Genomic DNA, 22,386 nt, shown 5'->3' with positions numbered 1-22,386 from the left:
CTCAGATACAGGTTTGCTACCTCAGGCGATTTTATCTGCCTAGTGTTTTAACAAGGTGTCAGATGCAGGCTTGGGAGGGGGGGGTATTTGCAGGTTTTTTGCATTTTGTATAGTTTTAGATGGAGGTTTATAGAGTGGCTACCTTGAGGCACAAATGAAAAGCCAAGTATAATTTTTAAAATAAATAAATAAAAGTAGGGGAGGGGGCACATAGTGATCTGGAGCCTAAAGTCCATATTGCATGCAATCATGCACAGAGAGGCATACGAGGAACATGGCTCTCTATTTTTTTATTCACATGTTTTCACAAATTGCATATCAGCAAAAAGTATCAGCAAGCTGCTTTTCAGTGACACTGTAAATAGAAGAGTGCTGGTAAAAACAAAAATGTAGTTCTGTATGAGTTCTATCCTGAGGTCTGCCACTACATAAATTCTGGCTGCATTAGACTAATTAATTAATTAATTGAAAAGAGCTATGGGCTCATATTCCATAGCTTCCAGACATAGTGTGCAGCATTTGAAGTTATATAAAAGGAGAGAGCTGCAGGGACTCTCCCATATCAACCACACACTCCAGTCATAATCAAAGGCCTTGTTTTGGGTGCCATGTGGGGTGACAACCCAAGAAAGGGCCTTCTTGGTTGTAGCACCAAAATTTTAGAACTCCCTCTATAAGGAGGGTCCTCAGTCTCCCTTTATCATTGTCTTCCACCACTAGGTGAACACTTTTTTGTTTGGTTTGGTATTCCCTCATTAACTCTTATTTAGCCCTTCTCCCTTGTACATGTGTTTTTATGTGTTTATATTTTATGTATTTATATTGTGTTTTGTTTTAAATATTCTCTCTATGTATTCAAAATTCTTTTTAATATCTCAAATGTTTTACTGTTTTGTTTTACTGTTTTGCCACTCTGAGGACCCTGAACTGAATGGAAAGACCAGCATAGTAATGTTTAAATATATAAATCAATATATAAATGTTTTAAATATGTAAATATATAAACTAGAATTCCATTCCGTTCATTCCTTGTCTGATACACCCTGCTTTCTCCTATGAATGTTTCTGCTTTCCCTCCTTCCTCCCAGCCCCCCTTATTCACCCAGCATTTCCTTTGCTCCTGCTTACCTGCCTGCCCCATTTTCTCCTCAGCCATCATCCCACCTATCCAGACTTTCCCTGCCTCCTTTCTTTGGCCTGCCTGCTCACATGTCCACTCATACAGGAGCAGCAAAGGTACAGGATGGTTCTGTGAAGTATTATATCTCAGTCTGAGCTCCTGTATGCAACTGCAATTAGGGGACAATCTGTCCTGAGTCCTTGGAATAGGAAAAGAAACCTAAATTAATTTTCCATTTGATAAAGTAGGTTTTATCTCATGGAAGCTTATGCCACAATAAGCTTGATATTAAGGCAGGAAAAGACACTTTATTGTTTCAGCTGCAATAAGGCAGCCTCTCTGAAATGTATAGCTAACTCTAGTCGTATATTGTACAGCTTTATTTATTAATATGGTATGGATTATTGGAATTGTATGCAAAATGGCATATTATTTACCTAGCTTTATTGCAAGAGGGATACAAAGGAATTGCACATCCTGTGCCCTCAGTCCTAATGTGCATGCAGATAGCATGTGCTAGTTGCCCTGTTAGATCAGGAGTGGCCAACGGTAGCTCTCCAGATGTTTTTGCCTACAACTCCCATCAGCCCCAGCCATTGGCCATGCTGGCTGGGGCTGATGGGAGTTATAGGCAAAAAAAATCTGGAGAGCTACCGTTGGCCCACCCCTGTGTTAGATCATGTCAAACCAGCCCCCTAGCTCCTCTCCCACATACCTGACCTACTCATTACCATTAGCATTTTTTTCCAGCCAGGGCTCCGTGTGCATAGCTTTGACAGCTGGATTGGTGAAGGGAAGTCCAGATGGCATGGCACCCATTTGCATTTCCCCGAGCAGCTAGGTTGTTTGGGAAGAACAAATTCCTCCGTATTCACAGAATGCAAGACTGGCTGGAAGCTGCCACCACCTTTCTCGATGGGGCATACTTTAAACAGAACCTCTGCCTAGAAATCGCTGCATGCCCAGGAGAGCATTTAAACAGGAGGCTGCATGAAAGGACATCCATCGTGTTCGCTCTTAATATTCCTGTGGCGACACTGTATTATTTGCTGCCGCAGCAGTGAGCTTATGCCATTCCCCACCCTTGTGAAAATCAAAGCTTTCCTGGCCTTCCTGTTGCTCCTCCCCACAGGCCTCATGCTGCAGGACCATAGATGGTTACACTGAAATCACTGACCCTCCCGATTATCAAATAAATAATTACGTAGCCTCTCCTGGGATGGCAGGCATTTGCTGATTGGTTCCATGTTTTATTGATTAGAGTGCTGTGATGAATCAGCCCCTGAGGAGCCAGCATCTAGCTGTAGGCAGACACTCTTCAATGTGCAGAATTCTAACGAGCCTTGGCATTCAAGGGCCACCAAGCGGAGGGAGAGGAAACAGGTGGCCCACGCAGCATCTGTGGGGAAGGGGGATGAAAAGACAGGTCACACAGAGCTACTGCTGCATTTTTCCTGGTGAGGAATGGGGACCAGCAACAAGAGGAGGTTGACAGCTTCACCATGGTCTTACGAAACATGCTGTTGATTTTGTTAATCCTTCTGCTTCGACTCCAAAATGCCCAATGTCTGTTTCCCACACACACACACACAGTGTGAACCAAACCCACAAACATTTCTTCAGCATGCCATTTTTTTCTCTGATTCCCCTCCACACTTTTTTCAATGTTGTTTGTGCATCAGTTGCATACAGATGGTGGGTAATGTACACAAGGTCATCAAAGAAACGAGTGACTTGAGATCACTAGCAACACAAAGTAGGCCCACCTACTGGAAAACAAAATGCTCACAAAGACAATATGCAAAGGTAGATGAAAAATGAAAAATGGTATAGCCAAATTTTGCATATCCCATGACTGTAATCAGGGCAAAGGAATACAATGAACCACAAGCCCTAAGCAATTACACCCTTCTAAGTCCATTGAAGTCAAGTGATTCATCATAAATTTTCTATGGAAATGTTTCATCATACCCAAATGATCATTTGAAAAGATTTTCCTCCTGCATCCTTTTGTGCCATCCCTTCTTCTTGGGTCCTGCTGCTAGTTGGAGAATACTCCCTTCATCCAAATAGTCTCATTGAATAGATTGTTTGATCCTTGGTTAGTGAAGCTGAGTGAAAAACAAATCCGGTGGGCAGGGTTTTTCTCCAAATTTGACTTCACTCTGAAGCACATCCCGGGGGCAAAGAACTTTCTGGCGGACGCCCTCTCGCGGCTCCCGCAGCACGAGAGCCAGGGGGAAGAGGTAGTAGACTCTCTGATTTCTCCCTCCCAGATAGCCGCCATGGTCACTACCCGCTCCCAGAAGAAGAAGAGGGATTTGGGAGGAATTAACCCTGAGCTCATTGCCCGGGAGACCGAGAGGGAGGGAAACGAGAGGCCAGGGGGGGTGCAAAAAGCCAAAGACGGACTCTGGTACAAAGGGGAAAAGCTATACGTGCCCAAGCCCCTGAGAAGGGAAATTTTACAGCTTTGCCACTCTTCCAAACTGGCTGGGCACTTTGGCTATGTCAAGACGCTACACCTGGTTAACAGACAATTCTGGTGGCCCTCCCTCCGCAAAGACGTGTCTGACTTTGTCACCAGCTGCCCCATTTGTATAATGGCCAAGAAGAGGGGGGGGAACCGCCGGGCTTGCTGCAACTACTTGAAACCGCCAAGCGGCCATGGTCAATAGTGTCCATGGACTTCATAGTGGAGCTCCCCCCCCCTCGCGGGGAAAAACGGTCATTTTGGTGGTGGTGGACACTTTTTCTAAGCAAGCGCACTTCATCCCCTGCGCACAACTGCCCACCGCGAAGAAACTGGCGGCCCTATTTTTCGATCACGTGATAAAACTACACTCATTCCCCGATAAGGTCATTAGTGACCGCGGGCCGCAGTTCGTTGCCACCTTCTGGCGGGAGTTCTGTAAATTAGTAGGAATGGAACAGGGGTTGAACTTTGCCTACCACCCACAGACGGACGGACAGATGGAGAGGGTTAACGGGGTGCTTGAACAATACTTAAGATGCTTTGTTAATCAAAGACAATCAGACTGGGTAGAATTACTCCCCTTCGCTGAATACTGCTACAATAACACCATGCAGAGTTCCACCAAAGCCTCCCCTTTCTTCACAGTGTTTGGCTACGAGGGGAAGCCGCTTCCGCTGTTGCCAGGGGGGATAACAGATACGCCCACATCCTTCGAGCAGTGGTGGAAGGGGCCGAGCAACAGTTGGCCAATCATTAAAGAGAATCTAGAGGCTGCCAAGGAGTCCTACAAAAAGCAGTATGACAAATCCCATGTCCCGGCGGGAGAGTTTAAAGTAGGGGATTCGGTATTTGTATCAACCAAGAACTTCCCTTTAACCCAGCCCTCTATGAAGCTGGCTTATAAGTTCCTGGGGCCCTTCAAAGTAAAAAGAGTGATAAATGCCGTGACTGTGGAACTGGACTTGCCACCTGCCCTGGGTAAAATCCACCCTGTGTTTCATTGCAGCTTGATCCGGCGAGATCCGGGGCCGTCCAGCTGGCATCCTCTCCCCTCGCAGCTCCTCTCCACCCTGGCGGACCACTGCCTCACCACTACCGAACCCCTGGAACATCTGCCCCAGGCTAGGACCCCTCTCCTCGCTGTGGAGGGGGCTTAGGGGGGGCAGTATGTCAAGTCTGAGTTATATTTTACTAGCATAGATTTTCAAACTTTGGTTCAGGAAATGACTCCTGGGTAAAAGCCATACTGTATTCAAGTGCTGCTAGCTCAACCTCTCCTTCCCCCCCTCCTTCCCTTTGTTATGTAGCCAAGCTTTGCAACTAGCTATGAGAAAAAGATTACTGTGCCTTCTCAAAGATAATGGGTACCAAGGAAGTGCCCAAGGCCAGCCAGGCCTGAGAACGATAAAGTAACAACGATGTGTGAATGTGCTCGCTTAGGAGGCCCCCCCCCGTAGGAATTCCTCCGATCTGCACCTTAAATGTTTGCCCTTTGTATATGCTCGTATATGCTCGCCAGTTCTCTCAATCTCTGTCGACCAGTCTTGCAATATGTTACAATAAACTTGCTACTTTATCAACAAGGACTCGTTATTGAAACATCAGACTTGACATTCCATGGCTTGGAGGTGGTAAGGAAATTTTGCTCAGCCGACAAAACATCCCTTCTGTCAATGGACATCACCACTGAATTTAAGCCTATTCCAGCCGACCTGAGCTCCCAGTTGTTTTTAATGACTGATCTCTAAACAAGTTCAGAAACTGTTTCTGTTCCAAGGCAAAGGGCTGGATCAGTCTCCAGATGATGACCAGAGAATTTTTGTTTCTTTTCTTTCTTTAGCAGTAAATGATGCTTTTTTTTTGTCTAATCTGTCCCATCTGGTATACTCACACAGCAGATTGAAGTGGTAGAGTCATAAGGTAGTGGAAAGGACTGTACCACTTCAGACTGCAGATGAAGTGATCACACACTTAATGGAGGGGGGACCTCCTGTGAAACAGAATGCTATTAGCATAAGCTTGGGGCTAAAACATTAATTTTAATTCCCCCTGCATGTGTAGACCAACCATCACTCCTAAATTCTGGTTGAAATTTTGTTCTCACTGGTGACTGAGCCTACACAGATGACAATGTTACTCAGGAGAGGGAGTGGTTTTCTCACAGCAAAGAAGATTACTCATTTCTACCACCTTTGGCCATGGGAATTTTACCACACCTCTAGTGCAGTTATATATGAGATAGTTAGCTATAGCTGTAGGATAGACAGACAGATAATGTCATGGATGCACACCAGTCTTGCAACTGCTTTTATTTTTGCTGTGATAGTCTCTTCAGTCTTGTGAAGACATGAGAAGAACATGGGTGTCTGAGTTGTGGAACTCTGAGCTACACAACATTCCTTGCTGAGTTTTGTAGAGAGCAAGGTGTCCTTATGTTCAACATCAATTTGCTGTCCTGACAATCAAGGCTGACTTGGTCGTCATGAAGTTGGCAGATAAAAGAGCATACTTTGTGTATTAAAGAGGGACAAAAAGAACTTGGGTGGGGAGCGTATATATACACTGATACTTCTGTCAATAAATATTGTAAGGCATTCCTTTCTGAACACCAGTCTTTTTGATGTTGAAAGAAAGAATCCATTGGGTTCACTGGGTCCCCTTTTTTATGGTGAGGTTTCAGCAAGAATGGCCTAGATAACCAAGCCTTCTCTAAGAAGCTTCTTGGGTCTGGCATCTGTGCCAACCTTGTAAGGGAAATATATGGCTGGTAGATAGGTTGGTAGGCAAAAAGCAGACTCAATCTGTTATGGTCAGACTTTACTTGTATGACAGTATCGTGGAGTTAAACACAACAAAGAATTGCATATCACATGAAGCACCATTCTATAATCTAAACACCTCCAGGGGCTACTTTTCCATGTGAAGATACAAGAGGAATGGGGTGGGGGGAAGCAATTAAGGAGAATGGATATTCTTCCGTATGTTTTTGTGTCATGTCATGCATGTAATTCTTCTCTCTGCTTTTCTGTTTTTTTCCTTCTCTCACCTCATAGGACCTGGTACAGGAATGGCAGGCAGTGGATCAATGTGTCTGGCCGTACCACTGTGGCTGTTGGCAGCATCCCTGTTCTGCCTCTTCAGCAAATGTTAATAACATCCGAATTTTAGAAAGGGAAAAAAATTAAAAACCCAGCAACAACAAGAACAACACACAAAGCAAAACAAACAAACAAATGTGTCATACAGGAGACAGAGCAAGAGAGAGAGGGGGAAAGGACAGTTTTGTTCACAACTTTTGCATAAAGCGCAACAAAAGGGGGAAATTTGCAATGAAGAAGAATCAACATTTACAATAACAAACTGTCAAGTCACCTATCATCTGGGAGTACGGGAGGCCAGACGGATCATTTTACAGAAGCTGGAGCCTGCAAAGGATGCTGAGATGCTGTAAAAAGAAATACCAACAGTGAAATCACTTTTATTCTCCTCATTCCCTCATACAATTTTTCTCCTTCTTTCCCTCCTTGAAAGAGACAGCCTTTTGCTTTGGTGTCAGTAGCCACAACCTTTTGATTGGCTTGGTCATTTCTTAAGCAGATACGTCGCCTTTTTCTGATTTCTGGCAAACAGTGATGCAGATCTCTTCAGCATACTGGTGTCCCATGAAGAAACTCCACGTGGCTCCCTTACCTCACTGCTCCCTTATAAGCCCTCAATGCTGTTGGCCCATAATACTTTGATCAGGCTAAAAGATACCAATTCAGCTCACCTGCCCTCTTGTTCTTGCCAAGCCTTTCTCTCCCTCTATCTCTTTTTTTCTCTTGTGTGTATGTGTGTGAGTGTCAAACGCATGTAAAGGGAACAGTTTCTATGTACATAAGCTAATTATGCTGTAGATAATGTCTTGCGTTGTACGTGAGGTTGAGAGGTGCTTGGATGTGAAAGCAGGATGAGAAGAAGATGAACAATAGTTTCCCTGGCAGAACTTTGCCAAGATTACTAGTACTCCTTCTCAAAAGCCCTGTTCTGAGGAGCCTTCTCCTGTTCTCCAACCCACTTCAGCTGGATAGCATTCAGGTGGAACACATACATTGTCCCCAGTACTCAATTTGCCTGTGTCCAAGGAGGGCAGCAAAGCAGTCAGAATGTAGGGTGAAAGCAAAGCCTAAAGGGGCTGCTTAGTTCTGGCAATGCTTGGGGACCACTGCAGCTTGGAATGAAAACTGAGCTCAGAAAGAGAATAAAGCAGTTACTCCTGATGGTTTATACAAGCTGTTAGTAAGCATCCCTTAGCAGAAGTGCCCATTGTCCAGACCCACTGAACACTAAGCCCTTTGGGCAAAGTAATGACAAGATCTGCAGGAATGACTCAGCAGGGGCCAGGCAGATTCTCTGCAGGGAATAGAGGAACTCTGAAGGAAGTAAAAATTAAATAGGATCCAGGAAGCTCAGTATAAAGTCCAGGAGACCAGGGTATCATCAGGGTATACTTTTGTGTAAGGGCAGGATGGAGCAAGTTAGCAGACCGGTGTTTCCCTGGGGAACAAAAGAAATTCCAGAAAGTAGTCAGTCCACTGTGGTCTGTACATCTAATAAATAAAATAGATGGGCCAACTCAGGATGTCGTACCACAAATGATAGGGTTCAGCTGGGTGAACTCACAGTATATAGTAGCTTGGCTGCTCATATCCTAGTCAGTGTCTCTTGAGTCTGAAATCATATAGCTTTGCTTCACTTGCATGGTGAGCATGTTTCTGTGCTTGAACCATAATGCACAGGGTCAGTTTCTGGTAGGGCACAGCTGGAGAAGCAGATAGTACCAAAGGAGAGCATTGTGGTATGTCCTTGTACGAAGGATTTTCTCTATTTGTGGTGGACTGTTCTAATGTTGCTTGTTCTATGACTGAGACCCATTCTGACCCCTGAGCCTAACTGATTTCCCAAAGGAACAGTACTTTTTGTCCTTTGATAAAGATATGAGATGACTTTTTTCCCCAGTCTCTGGACACTTAATGCCCTGCTGTCATAGCAGGGAGGAGGGATTGGAAACCTTTTTACAATTATGCTCAAGAGGGGAAAGATAAATTGTTTTAGGACAGGTCCCTAAAAGAGTCTCCATCTAACTGAAGCAACCTGATTTATTAAAAAAAAATGCAATGTGACTCTAAATTTAACTCCCTTATGTAATACTGAAAATCTTAGATGGGGCAAGTGGAATAAATTAGAGTTACCAACCAAAAAGTCCTAAATGACTGCCTCTGTTTTAAGAAACGAGGCAGAACTTCTCCTGCTAGGGTACTACAGTGAGGAAAGAAGCCAGATGCATCCAGTGTATCTTGGTGACAGTGTCAGTTCCTGAGTTGACTCTGCCTTGAACCCTCCAGGGACAAGTGGGGTTTTAAGTGATAAGAAATCAAATTAATACCAGAATTTTGCTACCAACTTGGCTGAATTCACAAGTGCAATTAAATTGCATAGTCTCCACCTTGCTCATTTTTTTAAAAAAGACACCTGGGTTCAGAAAGTGATGCTTGAGTTGGCATGACTACTGTGTTCTCCTCAGGGAACTGTCGGTACCTCATCTGAAAAGGATGTTATGTGAAGGGGCCGCTAAGGAGCATCCATGTCTAAATTGGCTAGTGCTGCATCGGTGGCTTTCATTCCATTGAATTGCTAATCAACAAAAATGCTCTTCTCATCCCTTCCAGATGTACAATGAAAATCTGCCATTGGATAGCAGATGTGGTAGGTGGGTGGAGCTTTCCAGTAATACAGTTCCTACATTAGCAAAAGGGATGATTTCATGCCTGGAAATGCAGAAGCAAAGAGTGTGTGTATGTGTATGTGTGCATTAAACCTTTTGCTGTAACAAGTATCCTCTTTGCAAAGGGCTCTCTATAGCTCCATGCCTGCACACAGCAAGCCTGCTCTCACCTTGATCAGCATCGCGGCAGCATCCCACTTCTGCTGCTCTAGCAATTTATTTCCACCAAAGTCTGCAGTTTTGAACACACATGGGCAGTCAATTAAGCAGCTAGCCAGGCCTCCCTGTGTCATCCTTCCAAGGCTTACAATTTACAGTTAGACAGTTGTCGTTCTGTAGAGGCAGGAAAGCAGCACAGAGAGGCAAGGAGGTTTGAAAGCACTATAGGAAGGAGAGGGAATGCAACCCTAGGAGATGCCATTAAGTGAGTTCTGACCATGTTAAAGGATGAGAAGAAATAAATCTACAAACTAATTCCCATACACAAACATTGTGTGCCTTGATAAAATAATAAAATCCTGTTACCTCCCAAACCTTGATCTGGGATCTGAAATGGATATACAAGCCAAACCTCATTTGATGTTGAGCTCCCATCATTTTGTCTTCCTCGTTTCTTAATAAGAAACTTAAACTGAGGAATAGTGCAATCTTAAACAAAGTTTAACTCTTTTAAAACCATTAACTTAAAGGGGCTTAAGAAGGGTAGGGCTCTGTTGATCTGGAGCTCACCTGTTCCTTGAACTTGACACAAAATAGTCCAGGATGAGTGGCAGTTTCTTTTTGTGTTTCAGGTGTAAAATCTGTCCCTGTTTCTGTCTAGGCCTTAAGACCAGAGCCTTCTTTGGTAGGCATCAAATAAGAGACTTTCTGTGGGGAACCCAACGTTACTCTCCTGGATGGGTAAGCATCTCTTCCTTTTCTTCCAAAGGGGTATGTCTCAGCTGCTAGGTGTCCCTCAAGTAGCAGAATTCAACAGACAGCATTCTTAAAGCAACTGGAAAGGAACAGTGCTTTCAGTTTCAAACCCTTTGTGAGGGGCACCATTCACAAAAAAGGCAACTGCTTAAGAGAAACCTCCTTTTCCATTTGCCTTTCTTCCTCATCTTTGTCCTCTCAGGAGAGAAGGAGGAAGCACATTGAACTCTAAAGATTGCTTTCTTGCTGTATTCCTGATGGGCTCCTCAAAATTGGAGTCCCAGCATCACCAAGCGATAGATGCCTCCCCTTTCTTCCTCTGAGGACAGTCTTGTTCACATCACTCTGCATCAGATGAAATCATCCCTTAACCACCCTAAGATAAAATTCTACTAACATTTGGGGTTGTGTCTAGATATTTGAAGAAATCTTACTTTGGAGAGGAGAGGTGTCTGAACAGTACCCAACAAGACTGAGAGATTGTGTTGTGTGTGAGAGAGGAGAGAGGTGTGTGTGTTAGCTACTAGAACTTGATCCCTGGCCCTGAGTTACAATCTTTGTTTTTCCTCATCCCTGGTAGCTAATTCACATGATCATACTGGAGTTGGAAAAGTTGCTCTGAGACCACTTTCCCCCTTCATTTTGAACATTGTAAAGTGACCTTCTGAAAAGAGCCCCTATGCAGTTAAGACCACGTTACCATTAGTATTTTTCAGAATATGGAAACATGAAGTTTATATTCACAATCATTTTACTGGACAAAAACTCAAGGGAAATTTCCCCTTCTTGATATGTAAATAGGCTCTCAGGGGAGCAGCTCTTTTTCCTAGGTATAAAACTCATAGGAGTATAAAACCTCTAGGCATTAAGCAACCTAGCAGTTGCTGGTTAAAATTACGAGACCCAAAAGCAGTTAGTGCTAAAGAGAGTCAAGGGACTCTGCACAAGATTCCCAAACCTAGTGGATTCAATGCCCAAGCCCAGTCTCAGGCAGAGTGAGCAGGTCAAGGCAACTCTTTGCCCCACGCCCAATCAATGACATTCAAGAGCACTGCCAAATTGTACAAGAGCCATTAATGGAGTGATTCCATCCAAGAATGGAGAACGAAAAAGCAGCTTAAAAACTGGGAGGCTTCCAGGGCTGGCCAGATACAATAAAACTATACTGACAAGGTACACTGCTGTGGTAGAATCAATGACAACTAAATAGTACATCAATACTTCCACCCCGTATTTGCATACAAAAATTCATGAAAGCATTGACTGAAAACCACAATGAGCGAATGACATTTATGTCTGTATGTGACTTGGTGACCACCATAAGCCATACATCTTCTGTGGGAACAAAGACAAGCATCTCCCTTGATTATTCTTCTGAACATTCATGCCTCACAGCTTTGGGCTGAGTCTTTTGGGATGTGAGCATCCATATCCAGTAGCATTTTTGATACACAAGGAAAGGAGCTAAAGCTATGTTCATCTTTTCCCTCTCATACAGTCAGTCCCATCACTAACATTGCTCGTTGCTAGTATCATTTGTACTCTGTAGCATTGCAGTAATAGAATCGTTTTAAAGTGTTGGACTGAATGCCATGTTTTGTTACTGTAGGGGTGCTGATAAACACTGTGCTACTGAGAGCAATGTGTTTTTTTAGAAGAAAGAAGACTCAAAAATTATGTTTTTTAAAGTACACTTGTAAAATAACAAAAAAAATGACAAAAACAGGGTTTTTTCTTAGAGAGGACAAGATGGGCTGAAGCAGGAAACAGGACAAAACTGTGTCATGGTTGTGAATCAGATTTCCCCAATCCTCTGCCACTGACTTATAATGGGACTTTTGTCAGCTCTTTATTCTATGCCCAAGCTTCTCCTCTGTATAATGGGGAGGTATACTGAGGCACTTTAATATTGCATGTGAGCTACATTTTTGTAAAGTTTTTAGCAATGTTGGTTTAATAAGAGAACTATGGGTAGCAATTGGTTTGGACAAATAATCATGTAGTTTCTGTCACACTACAGAGTCTGATGTTGTCCTTGTGCTTCCTGAGAGGTGTTGAATGCCCTCACTTCTCACTGGCTGTTGAACATTTGTTTACCACTGAGGCAGTAAATCTCAAAATTTGCTTAAGATCTTCTTAAGATGAGTCCCTGGAGTCAGAAGGAGTGAGTGACTTTACTGCACCCTCTGGGAAAATTCATGTGAAGGTGTTTCTTACAATAGTTCCACTCTTTCCTCTCACACTGTCCTTGTCTTTCTGTTTCCTTCCCCCCCCCCTTCCCTCACAGCCCCCAAAAACTTCAGCCTAGCACGATGCCTGAGTGGTGATTCAGAACGGGACACCAGTTCCTTGAGACTGTAGGTGTAATCGTGTTTGATTGATGGACGTTTAACATTTAGTGTTATAAAAACAAAAATACAAAAAAAAGATTGTATTTCTTCTACAAGTTTGTAAATATATGAGTGACATGAAATGTCCAGTAATGTACACACAGAGGAAGAAACACTTAGATTTTAAGATGACCCCTTACTTGCTAGCAGATTTCTAACCTTTTTCAAATGACTTGGGACTGGAAGGGAGGAAAAGGCATGCCTCTGTCACAGGGTACCAAGAGGGCATGGAGAAAGCCACATACCTTCATAAACACATGAAGCTGCCTTATACTGAATCAGAGCATTGCTCCATCCAAATCAGCATTGTCTACTCAGTCTGGCTGCAGGTCTCCAGGGCCTCAGGCAAAAGTCTTTCACATTGACTCCTAACTGATCCTTTTAGCTGGAGATGCCAGAGATTAAACCTGGTGCCTTCTGCATGTCACACAGAGGCTCTACCACAGAGCCACGGCCCCATATCAACCAGGGAACATATGAACTCCAGGCATGACTGTATTGTATCATCATTTGTATGTGTCTTGCTGTGTAGTAAATGGTATGGCTACATATGCCTGTAAATTACTGGAGAGGTAGGTGTGAGGAGTCTGTATGTACCTTAACATATTGATTGTTTTCCTGCCCAGAGCTTTGGGGTCAATAGATCAGAAGCATGATGTGAACATGTTTTGTGCATATTTGATTCTATTAAATGACACCATTTTTTAAAGCCAAGGATACAATCCTCCTGACTCCAGTGAAGATAAAAGGAGTTTGGTCAGTGATGTATGTTAGTAGAGTTAAGATTATGCCTTTCATTCAGCATTAACTAAGTAAACATAATCCTCCCCCCACAAAGATAATTTCAAACCTACAGATAATATTTGAGCCATACCAGCTGTTTCAGGCGATTGATGGACATAATTAAATGAACAGGCTGAACAACCTTTGCGGTCAGCCACACCAAAGGAGGCCTCCATGTAATTTCTTATGAAAGAATCCAAGTGAATGGCAAGAAAGTCACTTCTATACACTTGCAAGTATAATCCACTTCATCTGTCCAAACCCCAGTGATGCACAGCTGACATCTTCATTCCTTTTGATATTACAAGAAACAACTTTCAGATGTTCTGTGAAAGTAAATTTTAGGCTGCTCAGTGCAGGATGTATGGGAAGGACACTTTCTATGTCTCATTGAAGGGGAAACCTATTTTTCTTTCATTCTTGATTCAGTTGCACCAAAATATGGAAAAATATTTTTCACAAGATCTTCCCAGAATGACCAGGAAGATGGTGAGTCCAGAGCATACAATATTGGTGAAGTATCTGCCTATTTAAAAGAGGAGAAATAACTATGCAAGACTGCAACCATTGCAAGTGAAAGGGAATAATCTGAGCAGGATAGTACCTAAGTTGTTGTGCTTGCACCATAAATACCTTCCATTCTCAGCAGAAAAGTTACACCTTTTGCAGAGGAATATGTACCACAGACAGGTTTTACATATCTGTCCATTTAAAGATCCAAATCTGCCATGGACAGAGATTTTGATGGGAATGTGTAATATCTTTACTCAATTATTGCTATATATGTTAAGCTTAGTAAATTAATGAAATTACTGGGTGCATCTGGCACCCTACCTTGAGAATATTTTAGCCAGTAGAGAGGACCAAGTAAGGCCTAGGAATGACTAGAGTCAGACCAAGGTAAGGTTGTTGTTCACTAAGCACACCAACATTTCATATAAAGTCAGGTCCTTGGCAACACAGAACTTTTTTCTTAATTCTTTCACTTGATGTTGAATATCTTAATTGTGTACCATCCTTTAAGTACCACACAGGGAGCTTTCACAAGTGATGCTGAGAATGCATGTGTGTCCCCACCATCACAAAAAAAAAATCTTAATTTTATTATATGGTGCACATTGCAACAAACAGCCATTTAAAATTCAAACAATAACTCGTGGAAATGTAACTGTGAAAATACATGCATGAAACAGTTCTACATCTAAACATACCAAATGTGGCTCAATATGATTTTGCCATGGAGATGCAGAAAATTAAAAATAAAAGGGTTTTTTTAATTTTTTTTAGTATCCCTTGTGAAAGTGACCAAAGACTTGTGTGAGAGTCGGAGGTCTATGAAGAGCTGCATTCTCTACCTTTGGTAGCTTCTGTAATTCCTCGTACCTCAGTGGATTATATGTGTGTACATGAAACGAAATGCTACACTTGAAGCATGATCACCTATCTTTCACAGAAAGTCTGTCTCAAATGGGAGCATTTTTCTTCTCTGACAGCATCTCATTTGATCCTGGTTTTGGTCACATGGATAGATATATATATATACACACACACACGGACACACGGACACACATACACAAGCAGACATAAACGTCACCACAAAGTGTTCTACCTTGCTTCCCGAATTACTCCTTTTATGCCCTGCTCACCTTTGCCCTTCCCCCACAACACATGCAACCTGACACATATTTGCTCAATGTGATTTTAAACTAAACATATAATAAAAGTCATAAGCTTTGTGACTTGTGGTATGCTCCTGCTAACAAGAAAAGGGTTATGCAGAAAAGGGGTGGGGAGAGGAGGGTCACAATGTCTCCCGCAGTTCCCTGGCTTTTGGATTTCCCAGCTGCAGCCAAATTTTTCTTCCGGGTCTTTAGGAGGAGGATATCCAGTCTCTTCTTGCTGCGCTGCTGGGCAGATAGAATTCTCCTCATTAACAGTGTTATATACATATAAATATATATATATCTATATCTTTATATATATTTTTCCCCAGCACCGTAGACATGATCTGAACTTCTCTTTAACAAAATGAGAACGTGGCCATTCTATTTTTTTCTGTCAGTTTTTTCAAAAACTAGCTCTGTGGAAGAAACTTTTAAAAGCTCAGTGTGTGTGTTAAAAAATGACAAAAGCTTTTTTTCCCTTTTTTTCTTTTCTCAATGTATTTAACTTCTGTTTTTGTGTCTCTGTTTATTTACATCTATGAATGCTCTGCTCTTCTGTGGTCTTAAAAAAAAAACAAAAATCCACAAAAAACAAAAATGAAATAAACATGAAAAGGAGAAGCTGAGTCTTTATTTCTTGTCCTGTCTACATCTTTGAGATGCATCGCAAAGTGGTGGGGGGAGGGGGGGAGGATAAACCAGGGTCCTGCTTTTATTGCTTAGAATTGGAATGGTTTAAGACTTGTCTCTGAATCCCCTCTTGCAGATGTTGTAGCAGTAACATGAAGCCATCAGACTGGAACAAAATTACCAAAAAGAACTATAAACTCAAAAGGGAACATAATGCCAGGCTTTGTCCAAAAGACAAATCATTCACCTGCCTATGTCCCACAAGCCCAATCTACACAAAGTACATGTAGAAAATAAGTGCACTGCATAAATATCCCCTGCAGAACCAAAAAGTGGGCTGCAAGCAACAACTAGAACCACTGGCAATCCAATCAGGGCACAGGAAGACCCTCCCCCCCCCCCATTCCAGCCTTCTCAAAGAATGCCAAGAACTGCTGCATTGTGTTTGTATTGTAATCTGTCCAAACTCTAGAATGGATTTTAGAATCTTCAGTGGTTCTTCTATTCATAGTAGGCATGAAGGTATTCAGTGCAGTGCAGGGCTAGTTAAAATGGAGGATAAAGCAAGGAGTGGGAAGCAAAAGCTATTTCTCACAGCACCAGACACCAAAAACTTGTAGAGAAACTGTTGGAACCTGGCAGATATTGGATCCATTCCAAAAATGCTTCCACTTCCACCAAATAATGATCGTATTGCTAGGTGCAACTCAGTTACATAATATCCATCATCTGCTTCAGATGTTCCAGGGGAAAGAAATAAAGACAGCAGGAAAATGTTGGGTTACAGGCCATGTTTGTTTTTTGAATGGGGAGCATATGGTAGTTATTCAAGTTTACTGAGAATCATCATCTATACAGGATGTGTAACCATTATAACATATATATGATATGCAACAGTTATGTCTCTAGCTCCCAAAAAGAGCATGTTGTTATTGTTTTAAGTGCCCCAAATGTGTGATGCTAGCATGGAGCCAAGAGAAAATATCTGCGCCAATAAATGGATGTGTGTTTGCCTATTCTTTATTGAACAATATGAGAGAATCTGCAATGTGCAATCTGTGTCATGCAAGCTGCCCAGAGTCCAGGAGGTGCTCACATCTACATGGGCATCCAGAGTCCGTTCTTTCCTTTTTTTCAGTTGCGTGCCTAACCAAGGTAGACTAATATACCAAAAGCAGGATGCTGGTCTTGACTCTGTCCTCTAAGGTTTGAATGAATTAGATGGAGAAAGAGTAGGAGCACATTAACTGACAGTAACACATCAGGATTTGCAAAGATGTACACTCTATACAAGGTGCAGACTATTTGCATCCTATACAGATCTGAAAATACCTGACATAAGGAAATGAGGTCAGAGCAGAGGCTCTAGTGTCAGACCCAGTGTACACACATGCACACGCACATGTGCGCACACGCACACACACACATTAAAGGCCTTTCTGTTCTAAATCAAAGAGAAGAGGAGGAGGAGGAGTTGGATTTCTACCCTGCCCTTTACTCCGAGTCTCAAGAATGGTTTATAATCTCTTTCTCTTTGTCTCCCTGCAACAGATATCCTGTGGGGTAGGTGGGGCTGAGAGAGCTCTTTGAGCACTATTCTTGAGAGAACAGCTCAGACAGCTGTGAATGATCCAAGGTCACCCAGCTGGCTGTGTTTGGAGGAGTGAGGAATCAAACCCGGTTATCCAGAATCCAGATTAGAATCTGCTGCTCTTAACCACCACACCAAACTGTCTCTCTTGTCTTTGTATGTTGTTTGATTACATGTTTCTCTTTGTTTTTAAAGAGTGGGAAACCAAACACAATATGGTGACAGTCCAAAGAATGGTATCCTCAAATCCCATTCACATTAACATAAATCATTCATGCAAGTATTTAAATCCTGTTCTCTCAAGATTATGTCCACTGTGTGAAACTAATCCATCAATTTCCCATTTCATCCCAAAATGGAATCCATCTTTATGTAGCTGAAATGATATAAAACTGGATTATGTTTTGTAGCTGTAAATGCCATGAGAGGAATGCAGTGCTATGTCTTCGGTGAACCTACAAGATAAAGTGCTAGATTATTAATATCCATCACAATCATTTGCAAAAAAGAAAAAAACACGACACCTTTCTGCAGTATTTCTCAACCTTGTGTCAGTTTGTTTTCAATCCAAAGTACATTAGAAAAATATGATTTTACCATATTGTCTGCCTCCTCCTTATCTCACTGTGTTCTTTAACAGAGACAAATGGAAAGGGGTGGGGAAAATCTTACAGACTCCAAATATACAAGTCTAATAACACTTAGAGGCTACTTCACACAAGCATGTTCATCACTGGATAACTATGCTATCAACTGAATCTATCAGTAGACCATCAGAGGTATAATTTTCATTTAACCTACATAAAGCTTTCCAAAGGATTCTGTTTGCAGATTGGGCTGCCTGTTGTTGTGCAGTAAAGCCAGTTGAGGGAAGTACATCTTTGGGTGTCTTCATGGACCATTACAAATCACATTAAGCTGCATGCAGATTCCAGGGAGAGTGGATGTCTCAAGCATCCTAGCCAACTGCCACCACTTTTCAAAACATGAATAGCTGGAACTGGTTGGAATGCAAATATTTGGAATTGCCATTAACCAGAGTTCAGGACCTAGGTGCCCTGCAATTACTCCCTGTCTTGCCCTCTTGGTCCACTGGGTCACTTAGACAAACAGAGCCAGGTCAAAGTCACAGTCCCTGATTTCAGATGAATGATAGCAGAGTTAACAAATCAAGACATAGCAAGGAGAGTGCTGGAGGGGAGAATACAGAGGGGGCACTTTATGACCCTAATGATCATTGGGATGAGACAGAGGAAGGGAAATTAACACAATACAGACAAATGGAAATGCATTTCAGAAGGCACTGAGTTAGAAAAAGAGGGCAGGGAAAGCTCAGGAGATTAATTCAAAAGCAATGATACTTTATTGCCCAAGAAACCCATTGCTGCCTACACTTGCACTGCATTTGTACCCTGTTATTTCATTCCTTCTCATATTCACTTCTGTCTGCCACATATCTGATAATAAGCTAACTAAATATGGCTACACATATAGCCTATGTATATTTTGGAGTGGAATATTTCCCCAAAATGCTTTGATTGTAGTTCACATTTTTAAAATTCTGAGCACTGCCACTGAGTCAGATCCAGATTAAATTTTCCAGTCACAATATTCCTTGGCTCCATCATCAACCAACAGGGAAACGGCAATCATGAAATCAGTGGACTGAGACAGGGAAGGGCAGCCATGAAGGTTCTAGAAAAGATTATTGTGTAAGTTAATTCATGCCATAGCAGGGGTGGCCTAACTAGCTTAATATAAGAGGCACACTGAATAAAAGTGAGATGTTTGAGAGCCGCAAGACATGAACATCAGATGTTTGAGAGCTGCAAAAATGAAGGAAGGCAAGCAGGCAAATAGGCTGGGGAGAGTGAGGAGGGATGAGAGGTGGAAAGAAAGCAACTTTAATTTTTAATGTATTCCCCAAGCTGCTGGCTGGCTTGGCATATAGAGACAAATGCTTTTTCCAAGCTGACTGACAGGGCGGTGGGGGCTTTGAGAGCCACACAATATGTGTGAAAGAGCCACATGTGACTCCCGAGCTGCAGCTTGGCCACCCCTGTGCCATGGTATTCCCCATGACTGTGAAAACAGTGCAGCACCTGAAATTCAGATCTGAAATTATTAATTGGAAGAGACACATGCACCTTTTTTTTTAACCTTATGCTGCTTTGGCATAACCCTCCCCCCCTTGATCTCCATTTTTGATTAGTCACTTGGGTTATCCAACCGGTTAGGGGTCACTTATAACATCAGTGACATGCAAGCCTCAGCTTCTGGGAGAGTTACAAATAGGAAAGAGAGCCCACCATCTCAGGAGGTAGTGGGCTCTCCTTCCTTGGAGGTTTTTAAACAGAGGGTGGATGGCCATCTGACATTGATGTGGATCCTGTGAATTTAGGGAGAGGTATTTGCGAATTCCCTGCATTGCGCAGGGGGTTGGACCAGATGACCCTGGAGGTCCCTTCCAACTCTATGATTCTGTGATTCTGAATGTATTTCCCAATGAAACCAGTGTAAATGCCATTCAAATGCAATAAATGACTTTAAAACATGGTGTCATACTGTTAATTTTAATGAACAAAATGTTAATTAGCATAATAAGTGTAGCCTGAGACCAAATAAAATTTCTGTGCATATCCTTTGTTGTATGTAATCACCAGTTGTGAAATCTGCCTCAAAAGAAACAGCATAGTATAGTTTTCATAGTGCCAGGCTAGGATATAGTAAGAGCTTCACACAAAAATGTTCAGGGATAGTATTAACATGCAGATATGCACATCTATTTGTTACATACCACATCCTCCAGAGATATTGCCATTACCACACCTGAGACTGTACCATGCCCAGCCCATTCAGCAGCACCATTTTCAATGGGCAACTTTAAAATCAACTGCTGGCAATTAGGAAAAGGAGGAGCATTCCAAAACAGGGGAATGAAAATCCATTTACCTCCTTGACAGAGTTCCAGATACACCATTTCCACAGATAGGGATGTGATCCATGCAGACCTTGCCTCTGGAGCCAGTAGGTGGCAGAGCAGAGGCAGATATGATATTGTGCTCTGTGCCAACATTATGTTTAGGCAAAAATCCAGGCACAGCATGAGGCACCATCCAGTGTTGTAGAAACATTATGGTAATATGGTAATCTAGAGCATCTACTGACGTACTGACATCATGTCCAGTTTTCACCTGAAGGTGATGCTAGAGCATAGTACAATCTCACATTCAGCTCCTTCTGCACCCCCAAAGCTTCTGTGGGTGCCTAGCATCCCAACCTCCAGAAAGCATTGTCATTTTGTAACTGCTTCTGAAGAACATAGTATGTATGCTCCCTGTGTGTGTGTTTTAAGTTGTGTTTATCTGGTGCCCAGTCCATCAGTTGGACATTCCTGGTTTAGATTAAGAGACAGGTACCTTGATCAGAGATGCTGAGGACCTTGACACAAATGAAATCGACAGCTCGACTAACCTTGATTGAATTCCTGGTTTCCATGTGAATACAGACTCTTCACTAGAATGGCTCATTATCATTGTCCAGAGTTGAACACTGTGCAATTTTCATGCTGTTTGTGGTGTCGTAAAAGGTTGCCCAGAAAAGAATTAGTCATTCCCATCAATATAACTACAACTCCCATAAAGAACACTCATGCACAGATTTCTCTGATCAGGACGATTTGGGGACTTTTCCTTTTAACTTTCAATGTGAGCAGTGTACATCAGGAATAGTGTTTGGCAACAAAGCCTGAAATTTAGTGGTGTCAAGGTTTTAAAAAAAAATCAAGTTGATACTGAAGAGGAAATACAGCTCTCATCTGCTAATGCAAAGGTTCACATGCACAAATTGATATGAAGCTGGAACGTTCAGCAGCCAATGATCAACACTGAGTGATGTTGGGGTACACAGAGACATACAAGTAGTAAGTCTCATCTCAAAATGTCAATGGTTATTATGTTTTTTTAATAAACATGTCATTCAACATTTGAAGGGAATGGTGTGTTTAGTATTCACCTTTCATTACCATGAATAGGACATGAAGCAGACCAGTAGGGGCTCAAGCAGCCTTGACTATGATAAGCAAAAAATAAATCAGGATACTATACAGAGTTCAATACACCTATCTCTCAGATGTATTAATTTCAGAATTTCCATTTGGGATGTGTAGATACAGCAAACTGAAAACATAGCATCCATTTTATTTTTCACATCTGCAGCTCATAAGGGCTGGTATGAGCACGCTCTGAGATCCCCAGCTGCTGGGGTCCTAGACTTTGGGTGGAAGGCCCACTGCCACTAACCACCCCTACACACATTTCCCCAACCCATTTGCTTGTGTTTCCCTACCCATGCTTCTGGTTGGACATGCTGTCCAGCACTGCTGGAGAAGGCTGTGGGTGGGATGGGATGCATGATCTGGAGGCCCACTGGTGGGCAGAAGATGGCAGGTTGGGCTGGACCCTCTCACTTAGGGGCTCCCAATTGCCCCCCCCCCTCAGGTTGAAATAAAGAGTCAGACACAATAATTGGATTAAACTAAGGGCCACTTTATTTAATTTATTAATAAATGGCAAGGGCTAAACAGAACCTGAGGCCTGGTCAGAGGTCTCAACAGACACCTCCCCTGCCATTTAACGGGCGAGCAACTCAGCCCCTGGCTAGAGCTGTACACCACAGCTCATACCAGGCCAGCTCAGCTGAGCAAATAGGTAAGAAACCGGGAAGGTCCAACCACGAGCCGGGCAACTCAATGAAAGGAACCTTCCAGATAAGCCCCAAAGGACAATCTGCATTCTTCCACCCCGGGCCGGCAAACCCAAAGGTCGATCCTGACAGACCCCTAACCCCACAAAAAAGGGATGCTTTCTGGTCCTCCCAAGCTGCATAAGCTCGTTAACCACAGAAACCTGCCACCACTAAAGCCAAGCCTCTGCTTAGGCCTTAGCACCCACTGGGAGGCCCAAGGCCACCTGCAGCCCTTGCCAAAGGTCTCCCAAGAAGAGACCATTACCCTCATCTGAAAGATGAACGCCATCACCCCTATAGAGGTGGG

At 42.7% G+C, this 22,386-nt stretch overlaps 1 protein-coding gene across 3 annotated transcripts in view; it reads left to right on the top strand.

The window, feature by feature from the left end:
* Positions 1 to 9,808, top strand: part of LSAMP (limbic system associated membrane protein) — a 2,408,919-nt gene extending 2,399,111 nt beyond the window's left edge. For all 3 annotated transcript variants that reach the window (XM_060234657.1, XM_060234655.1, XM_060234656.1), the window contains one exon: positions 6,650 to 9,808. In XM_060234657.1, the coding sequence (XP_060090640.1) occupies positions 6,650 to 6,747 (98 nt within the window). In that variant the 3' untranslated portion in view covers positions 6,748 to 9,808. The remainder of the gene's footprint in view (positions 1 to 6,649) is intronic.
* Positions 9,809 to 22,386: the final 12,578 nt, after the last annotated feature.

Source organism: Heteronotia binoei, chromosome 3, assembly GCF_032191835.1.
Source record: "Heteronotia binoei isolate CCM8104 ecotype False Entrance Well chromosome 3, APGP_CSIRO_Hbin_v1, whole genome shotgun sequence".
Lineage (NCBI taxonomy): Eukaryota > Metazoa > Chordata > Lepidosauria > Squamata > Gekkonidae > Heteronotia > Heteronotia binoei.
This window is presented reverse-complemented; position numbering and strand designations above follow the sequence as displayed.